Below are 19,622 nucleotides of genomic sequence, written 5' to 3'. Positions count from 1 at the left end.
CGATCTTGACCAGATCTTCGGTCCATCTTGTGGGGGGCCTGCCAACACTGCGTCTTCCGGTACGTGGTCGCCATTCGAGGACTTTACTGCCCCAACGGCCATCTGTCTGTCGAACTATGTGCCCTGCCCACTGCCACTTCAGTTTCGCAATCGTTTGGACTATGTCGGTTACTTTGCTTCTCCTACGGATCTCCTCATTTCTGATTCGATCTCGCAGGGAAACTCCGAGCATAGCCCTCTCCATTGCCCTCTGAGCGACCATGAGCTTTCTCATAAGGCCCATAGTTAGCGACCACGTCTGTGTACCGTAAGTCATCACTGGCAACACACACTGGTTGAAAACCTTCGTCTTTAGACACTGCGGTATTTAGAACAAGAAGATTTTACGGAGCTTCCCGAACGCTGCCCATCCGGGTTGGATTCGACGAGTAACCTCCTTCTCGAAATTGGACCTGCCTTACTGGATTGTTTGTCCGAGGTAAAAGTACAGTTCCCAATTGTTATGGGAGTAGGTGCGACATGGACATTTGACATGATCTTCGTCATGTCCATGTTCATTTTGAGCCCTACTCCTTGGGAACCCGGTTTGAGGCCGTCGAGCATATGGCTTAAGTCTTTCATGGTCACTCAATCATCAAATGACACACTCTGAGCTTGGTGGTCTACTAAATAGTGAATTTGGCGAGTTGTGGTGCCCCTTCCACAGAAGCCACTAGAAAGAATAGAATAGAATACTTCTAATGCATGTGCATATTGCATAAGTACCTATACAATTATTTTTATGATTTACTTACACTTATTTAAGTATGCTGTAAAGTTTGAGTTATTGTATGGATGTAATATTAAAATTCTATCCTCACCAGAGTGCAATCCTATTCTGACCTTCAATTGATCTTGAGGTCGATGGCGGATTTTAAACCGGCGTACAGTATCGAGCAGAGCGAGCGCCATTCGGGCTACTTCACAGGCATGACGATTTCCGTTACGATCTGGTAGACCAGACACAACCATATAGGCATCCCCTATTGTTTCCACCTGATAAAAACAATAAATTGTTGAAGATACGAATTCTGTCCATTTTCTTTAAACATCTGTAATTTACGGTCATCATCATCTATACATCCTTAAATCTATTTATTTTATTTATTTATGATCTAACAAACAGACCCCCCGTTATTGTACCGAGTAAGCCTATAAAAAGAGTGCGATGAGAGTTGCTCTGGGCTCGTTTACTTGCTCGGGAGCGCTTGGTGAGGACGCCCGAAAAATTTATAAACAAACACATAATCACATATTAGAGAGTGTTTGGTCCCAACACTGGCATAGCCTGACCTGTAAATTTAACTTATTTTTAGGACAAGAGGACACATACGTCACCTGATGTGAAGAGTGCCAACTCTGGGTCTCAACAAGGGTCTCCTGCAACACCAGATGTTTCATAGGAACGTTATCAGCGGCGTTATTAAGATTTTTACTCGCCCTTTTTATGAATGTAGCTATATGCCGTACCGCAAACACCGTGCAAGTAAGCTCATTCCATAGTTTGGTTATACGTGGCACAATGTTCCTTGAAAACTGCACTGAACAGTTATGTATATCTTCAGGTTATGTTATTGATTTTATTCTTATTTTAATAAAATGTTACACTCTTCAAGTACCTATTTAAAATAATTCATCAGCTGTTGTTACTTCTAAGAAAAACTACGACTAAGAATAGATTTAAGAGAATATAAATAAAGATTAATTTACATATAACATTTGAAAAATATTAACGGTAAGGTTAGGTTATCAACTGTAAAGTAGATCCTGTAGATGAAGCCACAACCTGAGAGTTGAACAAATTATACAAGATTTTATTACGATACGTCATTCGAACGGTTAGTTGGGAGAGCACTGGCATGGAACGCCAGAGGTCGTGGGTTCGAGTCCCGCATCGTTCATAAAATTTTGTTTTTCAAATTTTATTTGTGTTAATCCTAGAAGTGAAGGTTATCACTTAAAAAACATAACAAATTGTAAAGGTTAATTTGAGATAGAAGGAATTTCGGTTTATAATTTATTATTATCCGTATAATATAGGTTCTATAAGATTAATTATCTTGAAGTTTTAATTTTGGGTGCAATTATACAACATAATTAATGAAAGAAAACAATTTCCTAAAGAAATAGTTACACTCGCAATATTCCAGTTCACAATTACCTTGAAATAGGTAATAAAATACGTAAACATAGTAAAAAAAAAAATTATAAGTTTAAGAATTTGCTTACCTTATACACGTCATGATTTTCGACAATAGAGTCGAAACAGGTGTAAAGATCGTTGAGTAAATCAACGACTTGCATCGGAGTAGAGGAGGCTGATAGTGCGGTGAAGCCAACAATGTCCGAGAAGTAGATAGTGACTTGTTCAAATGTCTCAGCCATTACTGATTGTCCATTTATGAGCTGCGACGCGACGGATCTGAGGATAAAGGTTTAAAATGGTTTGAGAGAAGAGAAATATACGTTTAATTGGTCTCTTTCGAAGTCTAATTAACTTTACCCAAGTAGGCATGCACTAAGCGCTTATGAAACGACATTATAAATATTCAATTTAAAATACTGTATCGTGAACAACATTTAAGAAACTCTACAGCCACATTTATTAATCAATATTTTACAGTACCTTTAATATACATAAAAAAAATTTAACAAAAAAACAACCGCCTTCAAAAACACTATTCCAAAACAATAGATATAATTTGCACTAAAAAGTATAAAAATAATTGCGTATTTTTATACAATCTAACTAAATAATCTTATTCTAGTTACGATTATTGTAATATTTGGAATCGGTGTCCTTCCGCCGCAACCCGCTCTCGCCTCCTCACGACTCAAGCACATCTCATCTATAACTATGTATGTAGTAACAAACCTATCTTGCATGACACCGACTCCAAAAATTACAATAATCGTAACTAGAATAAGATTAATTAATTAGATTGTAATAAAATACGCAATTATTTTTATACTTTTTAGTGCACATTATATCTATTGTTTTTAAGGCTGTTGTTTTTTGTTATTTTTTTTTTATTTTATGATTTTTAGTGAATTTGAAGTACACTTACTAAAAATATACAAAATTTTTCGATGCAGCAATAAACGTAAGTACTTTGCAATTTGATTACAGACCGTTACTTTGTCATGTATTCCGTAATGAGAACCTAACCAAACTCTCATCAAACTATCTTTGAAGTATGTCCTTTCCAATAAAAAAGAAATCATCGAAATCGATTTTATTAAAGTGGATATTAGTATAATAGTATTAAAATGGATGATAAATTTACGAATAACTCATCCACTTTGCTATACTTATGTATAGCAAAATTTAAGACTTTTATGGTTTTCTCATGGATTCCACTGTCACATCTGGACCAAATTACAATGGGAGCACTCGAGAAGCCAGAAGACCAGCTTTCAAGAATTATCGTAATCGGTTCACCCAGTCGAAAGTTTTGAGGTAACAAACATAAAAAAAAAACCGATGAGTTGAGAACCTCCTCCTTTTTTGAAGTCGGTTAACAAATTAGTTTGTAAGGTGCTGCACCCAATATTCGAAAAGTGATCAAAATTAAAAGCGTTTTAATTATTAAATATTTCCTAAGAAGTAATAAATAAATAAATATAAATTATCGTATATTGGATGCATCAACCTTAGGAGCTTGAATTAAGGATATTTCGTGAACATGATGGTCGTGATTACTGTCATTATTAGTATTCGCATCAATGTGAATTAACGCATAGACCAGCTATAATACCGGTCGCACATAATTGAGGGAAGGAGACAACCCAGCACACTACGAGATTTAACAAGCATTGATATAACACAATGATCAAGAAAGACGCTTTATATAGAGAATGCAAATATATTACTAACATGAATTCAATTATAATAAAGACAAGTTACAAAATTAAATAATCGTAACCAAATTTGTCTGTGACACTTATCCGTTCCAGTGACGTATCGTCTTAAAATCTTGTATGCTTTGTTCAACTCTAAGGTTGTGGCTTCATCTATAGGATCTACTTTACAGTTGATAACCTGCTCAACTCCAGTATTTGCATTAAGAAATTGACTTGAGATGTCGCTCTTGCAAATCTGAACAATTCGTTATGTTTTTAAAGTGATTGTGATTTTAAGCATACAAGATTGTATGGCGATACTTGAACGGTTATGTCTATAAATAAGTATTTGTGTTATATACAATAATTAATGATGTAGTTTTTAAAAATTTAGGAAACTGTACGTCCATAATGAAAGTAGGTATGTTACTCTTCAAAACTTACGTTAATATTGTTTGCTTCAAAAAATAAAACTATAAAGTAGATTAAAAAAAAATTAAGAAACTATAGTTTAATAATGTATATAATATTATGTAACTCTACAAAACTTATGTCTACAATTAAGAATTTGTGTTATAAAATAATTATGATGTAGTTTTTAAGAATCTAGGAAACTGTAAGTTAAAGCTAATAGAGGGAAAAGTACTCACTTTGGTAATAATTGATACAAAAGCTCCTCACATTTCTTCTTCTCCTCCAAATAATCCTGGGTTCGTTCGCTAACTAATGACTCTAAATTGTTCGCGTACTGTTCCATACGAGATAACAAATTATCCAATATATTGCTGCTCTCTTGTGTTCTGAAAGATATTATTCGATTAGAAGACTTATCGAACTTCCAAAACCGACGTATAAATCCAAAATTCGTTTTGTATTTCTTTTGTCCCAAAACATTGATCACTCAAGGCGATTTTTCTTTTCAAAAACAACAAAAAAATTATTTCCGCAAGAAATTAATTTTTGTGAACATCATTCTTTAAATTCTGGCTGAAGTGATAAGGGACGAGACGAGTAGGACATTCAGCAGATGGTAATTGATACGCCTTGCCCATTCCCTGCGCTGGTCACCTTGAGACAAAAGATGTTAAGTCTTATTAGCCTAATAATTTCACTTGCTACGGCGCATCCTTCAGACCGAAACACAATAATGCTTACACATTACTACTTCACGGCAGAAAATGTCGCCGTCCTATGCAAATGAGCCTCCCACTGGTGTGAGTGATGAGTAATTAAAAGGCACAATTTAGAATAAGTATGCTAAGTAAGTCCATAAAGCATTGATTACTGAACCACTTTAGGGATTCATATACAACACACACGGACGAGTAAAAAAATAAGGACTCCGTGTCACCTTACATAACAGTGAGGCACTAAAATAAGCCGGTAAACGTGTAAATACATAGCCCCACGCATACACTTACACACGTCTTTATTGTTTTTTAACATTTGAATTGTTATTTTTTCTTTTCTTTATTTAATATTAATTGTTCATATCTATTGTAATTGTAAAAAAATTTGTGGCGGTTTTTCGCAAATAAAAATTATTATTATTAATACAAGCCGATCGGCCGCCATTATAAGATTTGCCACCGTCTGTAACAGATCAGTTTGCGTAACATTAGATATTTTAAAAATGCTGTTGTGCGTTGTGAAAAAGTGTAAAAACAATAATATAAAAAGTATTTGTGGATATGATTATTTAAGGGAGGAAAAATTGTGTAACTGGTATACCCCGTAACCGCACACACACTAGCATAAAGGTGCTTCACTTGCTAATATCACGGCGCGGAGTCCTTCTTTTTTTACAAGTCCGTTATTACACAAACATTTATTCAAAATGTTTAACCACCGACAAGTCATACAGCCTTATTTTAGAGTAAAATCACCTTGTTCTAAAATTTCTTCGTCATAATGGGCATAATGACAGTATGAATGAATCAAAGTATAAATGCTTTTAAGATTTTTTTGCAGTAATGACGCAGTTTTCATTTAAACATTAAGCTTAATAATATCTATATTAATAAAATGATACAGGTTTTGATAAACTTTTGTTTACTTTTTGTTTTGAAACTAATGGATTTATTTAAATTAAGACTTCGAAGTTGTACTCCTTAGATACTTGGCCTTTATTCAAAAAATAATACGATATCATCATTCTATATAGAGTTATTAAACTTTTAAGAAACATCGATTTTTATAAGGACTACGTGCTCATACATATGTGAAGCGAACGAAGCCGCGGGTATCAGCTAGTGTTAAATAAAATAAAAGTATCAAATACGGCAAACGGCCATGTTAACTGAAACTTGAATAACGTCACTCCTCAATTATCGTCACTACGTCGCTTGAATATTTAATTGTTACATTACCCGTTACCGTCAGTTAACGCATGTTACTATTGAATTCTGAGCCGTAATGTCATAATCGGCCGCCATGACACGCGCGGAATTGTCATGGCGGCTTGATTAAAATTAAATTCGTTGATTGTCATTATCGATTATTTCATTTGATGAATCAAAGTTATTTGAAGTAAAACTTCTTTAGGCACTACATGGGGGGAACTTAAAATATTTTTCTGACGGAAGTAACGCTCAGTAAAAAAGTCCATTGAAACAATTTTTCAAGCTGTTATTATTTTATGGTTTTAAAAAAAACATTTGCTCAGTATTATTTTTTGAAAATCTCCAAGTGTATGATTTGTTTATTTATTACTACTTTTGTAATAAATAATATTATAATATAAGTTATCAGATTTTTTCTGACATTTACGACATTCGTTAATTTGTTTTTAGTTTTATCGTCCATTATTAGGATAGGCAAAGGGTTCGAGCCTATACAGCCATATTCGTTAATATTCAATAACAATGTCATATTAATTAATATGTGCTAGTATAACCTTCAATTTCTTACTATCATTTATTTTATTTAATGAGTCAATATTTTAAAATATGCGAATGGTATTAATGAATTATAAATAGAACATAAAATTAAAATAATAATCAGTCAAATAAAATGGCCGAATCCCAGAAACATTTTACTCTTTCATCAATAATTAATAAGCATAAAAGAGAAAATCAAGAACCTCACCTGTAAAAAGTTTAATTGTTTATTTTCTGATGAATAATAATATCAAAATATAACATTAAATCATTCTTTGTAAAATATATAAAATCTCACTTGATTAAATAATATTATTTATTATAACGGCATTCTTTTATTTTAGGTAGAGAAAATGCCAACTTTGCTCAAAAGATGAAGTTATATCGTTAGCGTTTCCGAGAAAAAAAATAGCAAAAAATCTTACAAAGCTCCTCAGTAATACGTGAGTGCTTATTTGGTAACAAGGCTTTATTTAATGTAATATATTAATGTATCTGTTAATTATTCCAAAAGTTAATTATTATTATGTTTTACTTCAATCGCGCGTAAAGATTACACGCACACACTTTTTTTAAACTAGTAGACGTGCACCGATATTATATATTATTATAATATTATGAGAAATACGAAATCTGTTATATGCCTATTTCAAATGATACGAACTTAGCTATATTTAACGAAAATTAAGCTGAATCCTCAGATGTAAAATACTTGCTTGCTTATACACAAAACATCTCTCTATGCAATTTTTAACGTTCATTTCCATCATATTCATGTAATATTTACATTCAAATAACAAATTTATAAGTCTGGTCATATTAGCCTCGTGGATATCATTTGTTATGAAAAGCGCAATGAGTATATTTACTGCAAAGTATATACTAGATTATATAGAATCATAGTTATTGTTTATTAAAAAAATGTCATGTATAATCTAATCATTTGAGGTCATAAGGCTGTTCAAAATGGTCTCTTAACTTACTTATTGAGTCTTCGAATGGCGTGTTTTAGGTGAGCAAAGTCAGGCCGTTCCGTTGGATCCTCAGCCCAGCATCGTCGCATTAATTCCTCCGCCTCTTCCGCTTCACAAGACCTGTGGTGTACTGTCTTCGGACGAAGACCACTACTCATGACAGCGTCAACGATCTCTAAAATATTAATTTAACGAAAATTCAAAAAATATTTTATCAAGGTGAGTTTTTGGAACTAAGCAATAAGTAACTGAAGGACACATTCAGAGCTGAAATTTGAAAATGTAGAAATTCTATATGAGACTATAAGAGACACAGACTATATATAACAACTTATTTTCAATTTGGATACAGTCTAAAGGTTGATATTGACACGAGAATGAGTCAGAGATTGGAAATAATACTCCTCTTATAGGAACGAGTCTTTACTTGGGTTCACTTTTTCCGAACTTGCACTTCCGATCTACCGCTGTTCCTCTTTTGGGCGGCGGTACCTTCAGCGCGTCACACCGCACCGAACACTAAGTCTCTTTCCATCTTCTTCTTCACCTGGATCACTTTCCACTTTTCTTTTCTTCTGCTTCTTCTTTTTCACTTTCAAGACAGAACTAGTACTGACGTAGGCCACGCTTAGTACGGCTTATATACCCCCGGATCTGTTCTATTTCCAAAATGATTTTCCCATTCCATCTTTAAATTTAAATTGCACTAGAAATTTCTTTTAATTATTGTTATCCTGCTTACACATTTTCTATCCTCTTTACTCTGTTCGATTTAATCTTGAACTAACTAGAAATTTCCATTAACTTTACGAAAAACCCAAAAAATTCCATACACTGGTAGTTGTATCGAACCCGGGTCTTCACCGTCTAAAGTAAACACTTTCCGCTGAGCTACGAGTATTGCTGAGGGAGCTGTTGAAATTAATAATGTCTTGAAATTTGACAACTCTCGTCATATACGTCAAAGCGTCGCTACGCAAGATTATCAAGGATCTGCTAAACGTGATTTAATAGTCTAATGCATAAGAGCTAAAATCGAACCATAAATAATCGTTTATGATGATGAAGATAACTGATCCTGAAGAAATATTATGTAAAATACTTTAAAAAGCAATTAAAATGTCTGCACAGACATGATCCTATTTTAAATAAAAATATTTGAATATTAAGTGCGTTTGATTATGAATTTGAATTCAAATGTTAAGTGTGAAAGAGAAACAGTTTAAGCGATATGTGGCTTTCAATCAACTTCACAAAAAGACAAGGACTTGAATTCGTATGTATTTCATGTTAGTAATCTCCTATACAATACATTACTAGCTAAACAAAGCATAAATATTATCTACTATTTCAGATATATTATTTTAAAGATTATTTCAAATTGATGAATAAGTTTCGCAGACATTATTAGATCACTTTAGGAAAAGCTATACATAATATTCGAATATTTTGTATATCCTACCTATCCTATCATTTAGTAAAATCTATGTTTCTAGGTATCTAAGAGTATTTATGGAATTTGTTTTGTAGCATCATTTCAATTCTTACCTTTAGGTGACATGTCGACTCCAGGACCAAGCCAGAAAACGCCTTGTCTGTGTACTATTTCATGCATAATAATAGCGAAGGAGTAGACATCTCCCTTTTGGGTTCCTTCAGCTGGAGGATCTCCCATTCTCAGTATTTCTGGTGATGTCCATAAATATCCTAAAATATGATTAAATTTATTTTAAATTGAAATTATTAGCTGCTGCCCGCGATATAAGAAGCAAAAATGTACTATGTCTGCTTTTAGCGTAATAATATGAACTCTGTATGCTATCCCGACATCTTGTCAATATTCATGCTAAATTTAAATGAAATCTGTTCAGTAGGTTTGAGTTTCAAAACTGTTTGCAAAACGAAATCAGAAAGCATCATTGTTAACACTAACGATCAGGTGTGAGATGACCCCTGACCCCAATATCCAATAAAAAAGCAACCAAAAAAAAAGATAAAGCTATATTTACAAGTTAAAATGTAGTAAAAACATAAAATAAAATAATTACTATAAAAAATAAAGTAAATACAATAATTTGCTTTGTTTTTTTCAACTACTGAACTCCTGAACGTATTTGATGAAACGACGAGTATGACAGTAAGGAACAGATTTTAACAGCTCATCATAATCATCATTTCAGAGGGAAGACTTCCACTGCTGGACAAAGACAAGACACATTACAGCTCACTAACGCCAAAAAGACGCGAAATATACAAGTAAATCAGCATTTTATCTGATACAGCACCACTTTCAGAAATGCGTGAGAGTGTACAGATTACATGAAATGTTTTTACTCACTATTCCAGTAGCTATGTGCTCGGGTGTCCTTTTCTGTTGTTCTCAAAGCGTTGAGTCCAAAATCTGTTATTTTGAGAACAAAACGAGAATCGACTACGCAGTTGCTGGATTTCAAGGCACCATGAGATCTTATGTCTGTTCCGTGAAGATAATGCATACCCTAAAAGAATAAATGTACCGTGGAAGTTGTATTGTGAATTTATACGTAATAAAAAAGAAATTTACGACTTTCAAAGTAATAAAAAAGTTATTACAATGTCATAGCAGGACAGAAAACGGGAAACTACGGATTTATACGTAATAAAAAAGTTATTCCAATATTATAGATGAACACAAAAAGGAACCACGGCTTTCTTTGTACCTAATTAAGCACTAATATACCTAAAGTGATTAATTTAGATAATTTTATCACGAATAAAATTTGAAAAACAACAAAATTTTATGTTATAAAATCCTGTATGCTTTTTCAACTCTCAGGTTGTGGCTTCAAATTTTATTTGTGTATTAATCCTTTGAAGTGAGAGTTATCACTTTAAAAACATAACAAATTGTTTAATTTTGTCATTTAGGGTAGGGTAGGGTATCAACACGGACTAGTAAAAAAATAAGGACTCCGTGTCACCTTATATAACAGTGTGGCACCAAAGCAAGCCGATTAACGTGTAAATACGCCCCACGTACACACTTACACTATTAAAGGCCGATAGGCGGCCATAATGAGAATTCATCGAGAATCAGTTTGCGTCTCAATAAAATATTTTAGAAATGCCGTTGTGCGTTGTGAAAAAGTGTAAAAACGATACTATATAAGTATTTGTGGCCATATATGATTATTTAAGGGAGAATAAATTGTGTAACTAACACACTAGCATAACGGTGCTTCACTTGCTAATATCACGGCGCGGAGTCCTAATTTTTTTACTCGTCCGTGGGTATCAACTAGTTTTGGAGCAATTGGGATGCAATTCAACACCAATAATGATTTTACCACCGACTATAATTAATACAACATAAAAGTGGATCTGCTATAGCACGTTTGACGTAATTATGCCAAAATCCGCAATATTGGCTCAATCACAATCAGCTACATAAGGTATCGATTCGTAACAAAAAATACTACTATTATAGGATAGAAAATAGATAACAGTTGCGAATATAACATTGCTGCATTTTAATTAATTAGCATTGTAATATTGGTGTAATTTGGAGTTAGAAATTATCGCATCCTCTGGCACTGAACAGTCAAAATCGTACTTCATTAGGTGCCTTTGATAGAAATTTATAACAGTTGCACGGTAATATTATGACAACTGTTTCAAAGCTATTAGAGCGCTTTATAAAGGAATTTGGTTACAGTGTTCTGCAGCGTTGAATGGTCGTAATTATTGCTTAGTTCGCTCAAATTGGATTGTTGGCAGTCAAAATTTATTTATCGACTTTGAAATTTTACCTACATTCATGAGTTGTAATGAGAGAACAATTATAAAACTTGCGATAGTATCGCATTATAATTTGAAGCCAATTATATTTTATTTCCGTGGATTCAAAATACAACCAATAAAGTTTTTGAGTATTTTCATTTGTATTAAATATAACTAACTATAACTAACTAACCCTAACCTTCATCTTAACATTTACTTTTTTTTCTGAAACCGTGTGCATTATTACTGCGATCTCACACTCACCCTGATCAACGATCTCCAATTGGTCTAACCTAGTCGGTATAGTTGATATACACGGGGCACACTAAAAGTTTTGCACTTCTAGCTGATCGGAACTATTTGAATTTTGAATGTTATATTTTTTGAAACGCTGTAACCTTCATAGTAATAACAAAAAAACAATTGGCGGAAATCATTTGTCAATTGTTTTTTATCACACATCGAAGTTCAACGAAAATAGAATTTTCGAATAGGTCGATCGCATGAAAAAATGTAAAGGAGAGTGTTTTGTAAAACAATTAACATAATAGTTTTTTTAAAATGCAAAACCTTAAGTGTGACCTACGTAGTATACGAAAGTATTCAACATTTCATCTTAAAATTCACTTTATTTCTAAAACCATGCTCGTTTTCACTGCAATCTGACACTCACCCTGATGAAGGATTTCCAATAGGTCCTCACCTAGTCGGTACAATTGAAAAAGTCTCACGAAAGTCTAAATAATTTTATCTAAGCATTTGATTCTAAGGCAATTTGGCACATTAAATCTAGTTTTTCGTATTATTAACTAAAGAAGGTAACAAGAATATACTCACCCTAACAATATCATGCATCAAGCTAACTTTAAACATCCAATCCAACTTCATTGTATCATTTTCAAGAATATCCTGCAGTGAGCCCTTGGGACAATACTCAGTCAATAAGCAACAATGGGGTGGATCGACGCAAGCTCCGTAAAACCTCGCCAAGTGATCATGCTCTAAATCCTTCATTTTCTTCAACTCAAGCAGTAAAGGTCTAGTTAGATCGATACGCTGTTTGTCGACACTTTTAATAGCAACTCTACAACCTTTGTAGATACCGCAGGGTGCGTATATTTGCCGATCCCCGGGCAGCGATACAGCCTCATCTGAATATGTTGTCTGAAAGTTCAATTTTATTAATACATGCCTCATTTAGTTTATGTTATATAATTGTCAATACTACTAATAAACCTATATTATCTGACGACCCCTATAGCCCAGTGGATAGGATACTTTGACTACTGAGCTAGCGGCCCTGGGTTCGAATCCCGGTAGGTAAAATCATATATAAGATTAATATCAATGTTTGTTTTCGAGTCATGGATGTTTATATGTATTTATGTATGTTTAAGTAAGTATATTGTATTAAATATATCGTTGTCTTGTACCCATAGTACAGACTATGTCTAGTTTGGGGCAAGACAATTTGTGTAAGAGTGTGTCAATATTATTATTATTATTATCTGTCCTAAATTTATTTATATCTAGAACCTTATAAGAACATATTGGCTTTATGACTCATTTATACGAGTTGTACTTAAATTTTTTCCGTCTGACTGTAAGTCCCAAAATTAAAGAAACGCTGTTATGAAATCTGTCGAGCTGCTGATCGGCGGTTCATAAGAAGAAAACCTCGCTTTTACTTATAAACTGGTTTTAACAAGTTTAAGTTTTAAAAAGCATGTTTATTAATTTCTTTACATCTCACACCAAAACTTAACAGTTTTGTGACTTAGATATACTTTAGTTTTAAAACTGTTTTGTTAAAAAAATATAATACGGTAGGGATAAAAACTTATGAATAATCGGATTATTACTTAACGCCGCGAAGTCTGTATCACAAGTGTCTCTCCCAAAAGGGACTAATTAGCCCACAGAGTCGTATCATACCCGACCCTGTAAGTTCAAAGGCAAAGTTTTGACGCGGAATGTTCAAATAACAACGACAAATAACGGCGATAAGCCTTGGCAATGTATTGTTCTATTAGATTATAGTCGGAAACCGTGACATTTCTTGCTTAGATTTAATTTACATATGTATGTTTAAGTAAGTGTATATTATTTATGTATATATGTATGTACATAAATACATATAAACATCCATATTCATCATATAAATGCTTGCACCTACCGGGATTCGAAACCTTAGATTAGTAGGTAGAATCGCTAACCACTCGGCTATACAGGTTGTCAATAGTTACAGCTCAAAATTAGCTGACACTCCCATCAAAACTGGTCCAGTTTTTTCAGTGATAATCCGGAAGAAAGATAATATTAATAGAAAATATTATATAATTTTCAATTCGGTTTTCCAGTATGCCTACAGCAAGAAACGATCATAATTTGATTTTAGTTAAAAGCTGTTTTTTTCATTATATTGCTGCAACTCTATTTTGCAACAAGTTAGGACAAAATCAAAATAGCTATTCTAATAAATATTTAAACTTATTGTTTTTAATATTAAAACATTTCAAACAAATATGTTTTTGTAAAGGATTTTGAACATTCGTTGTAAGGGTTGTAAAGATGTTTAAAAATGGTCTGTATGTATTTTACAAACAGACAATTTTTAAACATACAAATTCTATTTTTTATTTAAATAAGTGAAGTCTTATTATATTATTGTATTTTCAATGAGAGATAATAATTTATTTCAATTGTGAACATGACTCACCCCCGCGCTATTCCTCCTTCCAAGCGAGTACGTGCTGCCACGAAGTTTTCCACTCGGCATTATTTCACTCCAACTAACTCTCCATGTCATCATTGCTATTTCGGCTTCAAGTTTGTAATGTCTAAAATTATCACCAAGAAACAATTAGGTCATAGAGCAAAAAAATACTTGTGTCTGATACAATTCAGTAATAACCACGTCTGCGGACAAGTTAAGGCTTTATTACTTAAATGCTTAAAGTTTCCACTTAAAGTGCGGGTAAGATAAAATCTATATATATAAAAATTAATTGCTGTTCGGTAGTCTCGCTAAAACACGAGAACGGCTGGACCTATTTGGCTAATTTTGGTCTTGAATTATTTGTGAAAGTCCAGGGAAGGTTTAAAAGGTGAATAAATAGGAAAATGCTGCTAACTTAAATAAAAACAACAAATTTGTTTTTCCTTTGATGTGTCCATACATAATTTCTATGAGAGAATTTATTGACGCACGGTTTGACAGTTCTGCTGTGAAACAATTCCATTACGACAGCAGGGTGCATATTTTAGGAAATAATAATAATATTATTGACAAATTAATTAATTAAAACTTTATACAGAACTTATATACAGAAATTATATACAGAACAACGTCTGTCGGGTCAGCTAGTAAATAATAAATAACAAGAAAGACATTATTCTATTGAGTATATTTCAGCAACAGGCTGCACACTTTTTAAATTAATGAAGGAATTATGTGAAGCTGATACAACAGAGTTATTTTTAAACAATTTGTCATTTCCACAGGGATCAGGTTCGAGTTACCATTATTTTATAAAATGACTCGACAGTAAATGATCCGTTGTCATTTCTGCTGTTTGTACAGAAAGAAAATTCTTAGAGGCGATGTTTATTTTCAATCTCTATTGTAAGATTAAGGATTCCTGATTTTGTGCAATCGATCCCCAATCTACTTTTTAATAGGGTAACATACTAGTCATTGGACAATACTAGTTAATGGACAGTGCTAACCTTCGCTCACATAATAAGATTGTGACTCATTTGATTGCTTGTAAGGTAAGACTTTTGTATTTGTTAAGTATACAGGTTACTGAATAGTACAGTTGTAATACCATAGATACCAGTGTAAAAATAAATTAAAATATTTCGCCTCGTTTGGTGCGACTAGCCGGTATTGATCATAGAATTTAATAAAACTTAAGTAGATTTATTTGAGGAAAGAATTTTTGTTAATCACTAGGGTCGATTTTCGTCAAACTAAATATGCAGCTATTGGTTTCTTATAAATCGAGGGCATGACTCCTTTCACGACTTTCCTCTAAGTCTCGTAGTTTCCGACTTGGCCATCACCCAAAAAACCATACCAACCTGTATGTAATATGTGTCGATTGCTTTAATTTCTATGTAACTATTGATAGTTATTAAAACTGATTGATTTTTCTATGTTCATTTTATGTTGTAATTATTTTGAGAAAAATCAGGTAGGTTTTGGTTCTTTAGGAAAAAATTACGCTGATAAAGTACTTTAATAAAAGTTTACATGATTTTCGATATTGTTTTATTAAAATTTATTTATGTAGAGTATTTTTTCCATATCTAAGTATAATTTAAATCAATTTAATCTTAAATATTAGCCTTGTCCAAACACTAGTTAGTGGCTGTCCCATAACTAACTTTTGTGTCCAATGACTATGTTTTTTGCTACTTTTAATTTTTAGGGGGTTACTCAGGCTTATAGAAGAATTTTTGTATTGATGTCTTAAAAAAATCTTTGTAATTTTATTTTTTGTATATTTTTTTATGATTCTTAAATGTCCAATAACTAGTACGTTACCTCTATGTCAATCTACATTTTTATATAGAAATTGCGTACCTCTCTGTCACACTTATACAAACACCAAGCTATAAAAATCATAATGTCATTCCACTGATCCATTATTTGAATTTAAAAAGCAGGAATTTAATTGAAATAACTCAATCACAGATAGTCAACATTGCTGTTCAATGTAGAAATCGGCCGCTAAAAAGTCTATAAACTTAAGTATATTTATTATATATAGCTTAACACTAAATAATTGTTTCTGTATTCATGTCGAAGTACGTAACAAAATATTGATGAATAGCTTCTCATTCTAAAGACAAAACAGCAGTAAAAGTGAAAATAATTCGTATTTTTTAACCGACTTCAAAAAGGAGGTTATCAATCGATCGGTATTTTTTTCCGTTTCTTATTCCAAAAGCAAACCAATGCGAAATAAATTCGTAATTGATAGAAGTTCGTAATAGAAAGATTTATTGAGGCAACTTTATTCGCTGACTTTAAACCACTAAAATCCGCAAGGAAAATATCAAACAAGTTGATACAATACACAAAATTGTGCAGTTTTATGTCCATTAATGTTGCAAATCATGTGTTTCTCGTTTTATTGAGATTATAAAGAGATGTAAAGATAGTAAAGTGGGAAGGATATCCTTAAGACGGATAAAATCTATCTTCATAAAATATATTGCCTGGAGCTCAAGAAATTCGAGAAAATATCACAGTTCAGTTATGGAAATGACATGAAAGTGAATTTGTTTTAGTATGTATTGTAATATGAGCAATTTTATTTATGCAATAATAAAAACGACTATTCTTTTTCGATTCTCTCTAGAATAAACATACAGTTAATAATAATAAAAATGTGCCGCTTAAAATTTAATTGTTTGTTCTATATAATTACGAATTATACTTTTTTTCGGTGAAACATCCATGTTCTTTTAAATTTTTCTCCATTTGTTCCTGCAGTGATCTGGCCTTCATCATCAGCATTTGCTTGATGTGTAATTGCGATAAAAATTACACGAATAATCAAACTTTGTGATGAAATATATACGGTAGTACCTCTTAGTGGATGTGACGTAGATACCTTCAAAGAACTTTACACAATTTCCTTCAAGCCCTGACAATGAGCGATATCTTATTTATATAATTTGAAAGAATATTTAGTCCAGATCATATTGCTCTTAGTCCCACTGCGTCCAATATTAAAATATTGTAATCAAAACAAAAATGTATTACAGCTTACCGATAAATAAAAACTGATAAGATCGCCAGCACTACAATGACAGTACTCAGTACTATACTCAATATCGCGTACACCGGCAAAGCTGTAACAAAAGAACGAAATTGAATGGTTAATTTTTGTATAGCTTACACATTCGGATTTACTTGCTGGAAAATGTCTATTCACGCTATTTACAACACAGAATTTAGTATACAGGGGATTTCGGGGATGATAAATTGATCTAGCTAGGTTTCAATTAAAAAAAATGTAGTTTAATCCGTTTTTTAATGAGAAACTGCTTCAAAAACATTAGTTTTTTAATCAATACGAAACCCTTTTTGGGATAGATCAAAAAAGGAGAGGCAAAGAAATGGAATTTTTTATAGCGTTACATCTAATTTGGTAATATTTTTTCTACGGAATTGTTAGTGACGTAATAATCTTTTCTATATTGTTTCATTACGGTTAATGTACACATTATAAACTGGGGTTATTTCCATTCTTATCTTACAAACACAGGCGCTATAGTGCTTAAAAGGAGGCTCCAATCATGAGTATTTATCAATACTACAAAAAAATAAACATATTGTATTTTGTAAAAGTATAAGTATGTTGGAATAATGTTTACTAAAATTATAACATAATTTGTTCCACAGGACATTAAAACAAATATGTTGTTGTTGTGATGATTGTGTTAATATTGTGATATTATTAAATGATATTTAATATAATATTATTAAAAAAGTAGAAGCTATGTCTTATTGACGAGGAGGCCAAACGAGAATAAATACGTGTCTCCTGTTTTTATGTTATCACCGCGGCCATCTCTGGTATCAAGAGTATTGCCAACCTTATAAAGCGTCTTATAAACATACTGATGAATTTAAAAACGGAAAAACACATTGTAATAGTCAATGGCGTGATAATCAAATAAGTAGTGTTCTATCTATTGTGCCTAAGCCGCTTTTTAGCTAGTTTACAGATAAAGTTAATAATACTTTACTTCATCTTTTTTTTACACTCACTGCAAGTAACTTAATATAGTAATGTACAATATTTATTGTATAATAGTAATTATTAACATCTTCTTATCGTTAATTTTAATAATAATAACATTGGAAAACGGTTTTGCAGTGATATTAAAAGGGGTGGACCTCTGACCACGAAACAATGTAGTTAAAAAACCCGGGGTCAGTGATTTCTCGACAAAGAACAATGACCAATGAAATAATTAATAATGAATAGAAATTAAATGTGTATGTTTGTGTGTGTGTGTGTTTAATACTTAGTAAGTAGGTTACAGTAGACTGTCCGTTTCTGAATATGATAATTGTTTAAGATAGGCAGCAATTTTCTTTTTTACGTGAAAATTTCCTAACCTTAGAGAAGAGAGCATCATATTGACGTTTCGCGAAGGCCGTTTTACATTTTATTACACAGTCACGTTGAGGGGTAGGGTAGCAAGTTATCAAGATCCGAGGGACTGCAGTAATTAAAATTTGATGTAATAATGATATTCTGAGGGCATTTTCTCACAGGTTTGATTGTCAGTACCTGAATCACTGCTGTGTGATACATGTGCTGACAAGTCGGTCCTGTCCTAGATTTAGATTTTAAGATATCTTGTACTAACACTAGGTTTTAAGGTATTTTGTTACTTACACATTATGATCCTTTTTTGGTCGAAATAAAGAATTTATTATATTATTATAATCACGAAGGAGTCAAAAAGAAAGTTTGAGAGAGAAATCATTAGATGGAATTCAAACTGATCCAAGAGGCTTTTTGTTAATATAAAAAAAAAAAATAAAAGTTTTTTAAGAAAATAAACTAATTAAAGTGTATTTTTACACGCTTATTAGCTTCACTTGTATCTATGTTTATTTGTAACCGAATCATTTGGGCTTACTACTGGCTAACCACTTTAAACGGCCATATTTCTTTCAAACTTCGTAGATTTATCGAGGACCGATGATAATACATTAATTTGATAAAATTATTCAATTTTTCAATCAGCAAAATAAGATTTTTGTTAATTTATATATTTTTTTCATTTATCGTCGATATGGCAGGAATTGATCTTCATTTTAAATTTCAACCATTATCTTTTCAACCAAAGCGTGTCTATTAGTTTTTTAAACTATTTTTTTTTTATTGTAATAATGATAACAGTCAAATATGTCTCTGACTTCAATAGTTTGGAAGATCTTCCGTTGGATGTATTACATAAGGATATTAAAGATCTGATACAGAGTGAATTTTTACGTGGCGTAAGACTGCACCTTGTGTGGAAAAACTCAGTGCAAAAGTGTAGTGAGTGAGGTTAGGGAAAAAGTAAGCAAAAAAATTTAAGAATTTGTTGC

The 19,622-nt window shown here is 32.4% G+C and overlaps 1 protein-coding gene across 5 annotated transcripts in view; it reads right to left on the bottom strand.

Moving 5' to 3' along the window:
- LOC126975437 (atrial natriuretic peptide receptor 1) overlaps positions 1–19,622 on the bottom strand; it is a 174,337-nt gene that overhangs the window by 4,477 nt on the left and 150,238 nt on the right. For all 5 annotated transcript variants that reach the window (XM_050823322.1, XM_050823319.1, XM_050823321.1 and 2 more), the window contains 9 exons: positions 17,281–17,362; positions 14,214–14,334; positions 12,332–12,658; positions 10,074–10,233; positions 9,284–9,442; positions 7,745–7,910; positions 4,533–4,682; positions 2,269–2,461; positions 861–1,035 (listed from right to left, as the gene is read on the bottom strand). In XM_050823322.1, coding sequence (XP_050679279.1) covers positions 861–1,035; positions 2,269–2,461; positions 4,533–4,682; positions 7,745–7,910; positions 9,284–9,442; positions 10,074–10,233; positions 12,332–12,658; positions 14,214–14,334; positions 17,281–17,362 — 1,533 coding nt within the window. The remainder of the gene's footprint in view (positions 1–860; positions 1,036–2,268; positions 2,462–4,532; positions 4,683–7,744; positions 7,911–9,283; positions 9,443–10,073; positions 10,234–12,331; positions 12,659–14,213; positions 14,335–17,280; positions 17,363–19,622) is intronic.

Source organism: Leptidea sinapis, chromosome 36, assembly GCF_905404315.1.
Source record: "Leptidea sinapis chromosome 36, ilLepSina1.1, whole genome shotgun sequence".
NCBI lineage: Eukaryota > Metazoa > Arthropoda > Insecta > Lepidoptera > Pieridae > Leptidea > Leptidea sinapis.
Note: the sequence above shows the minus strand (reverse complement) of the source record. Positions and strands in the feature narration are given on the sequence as shown.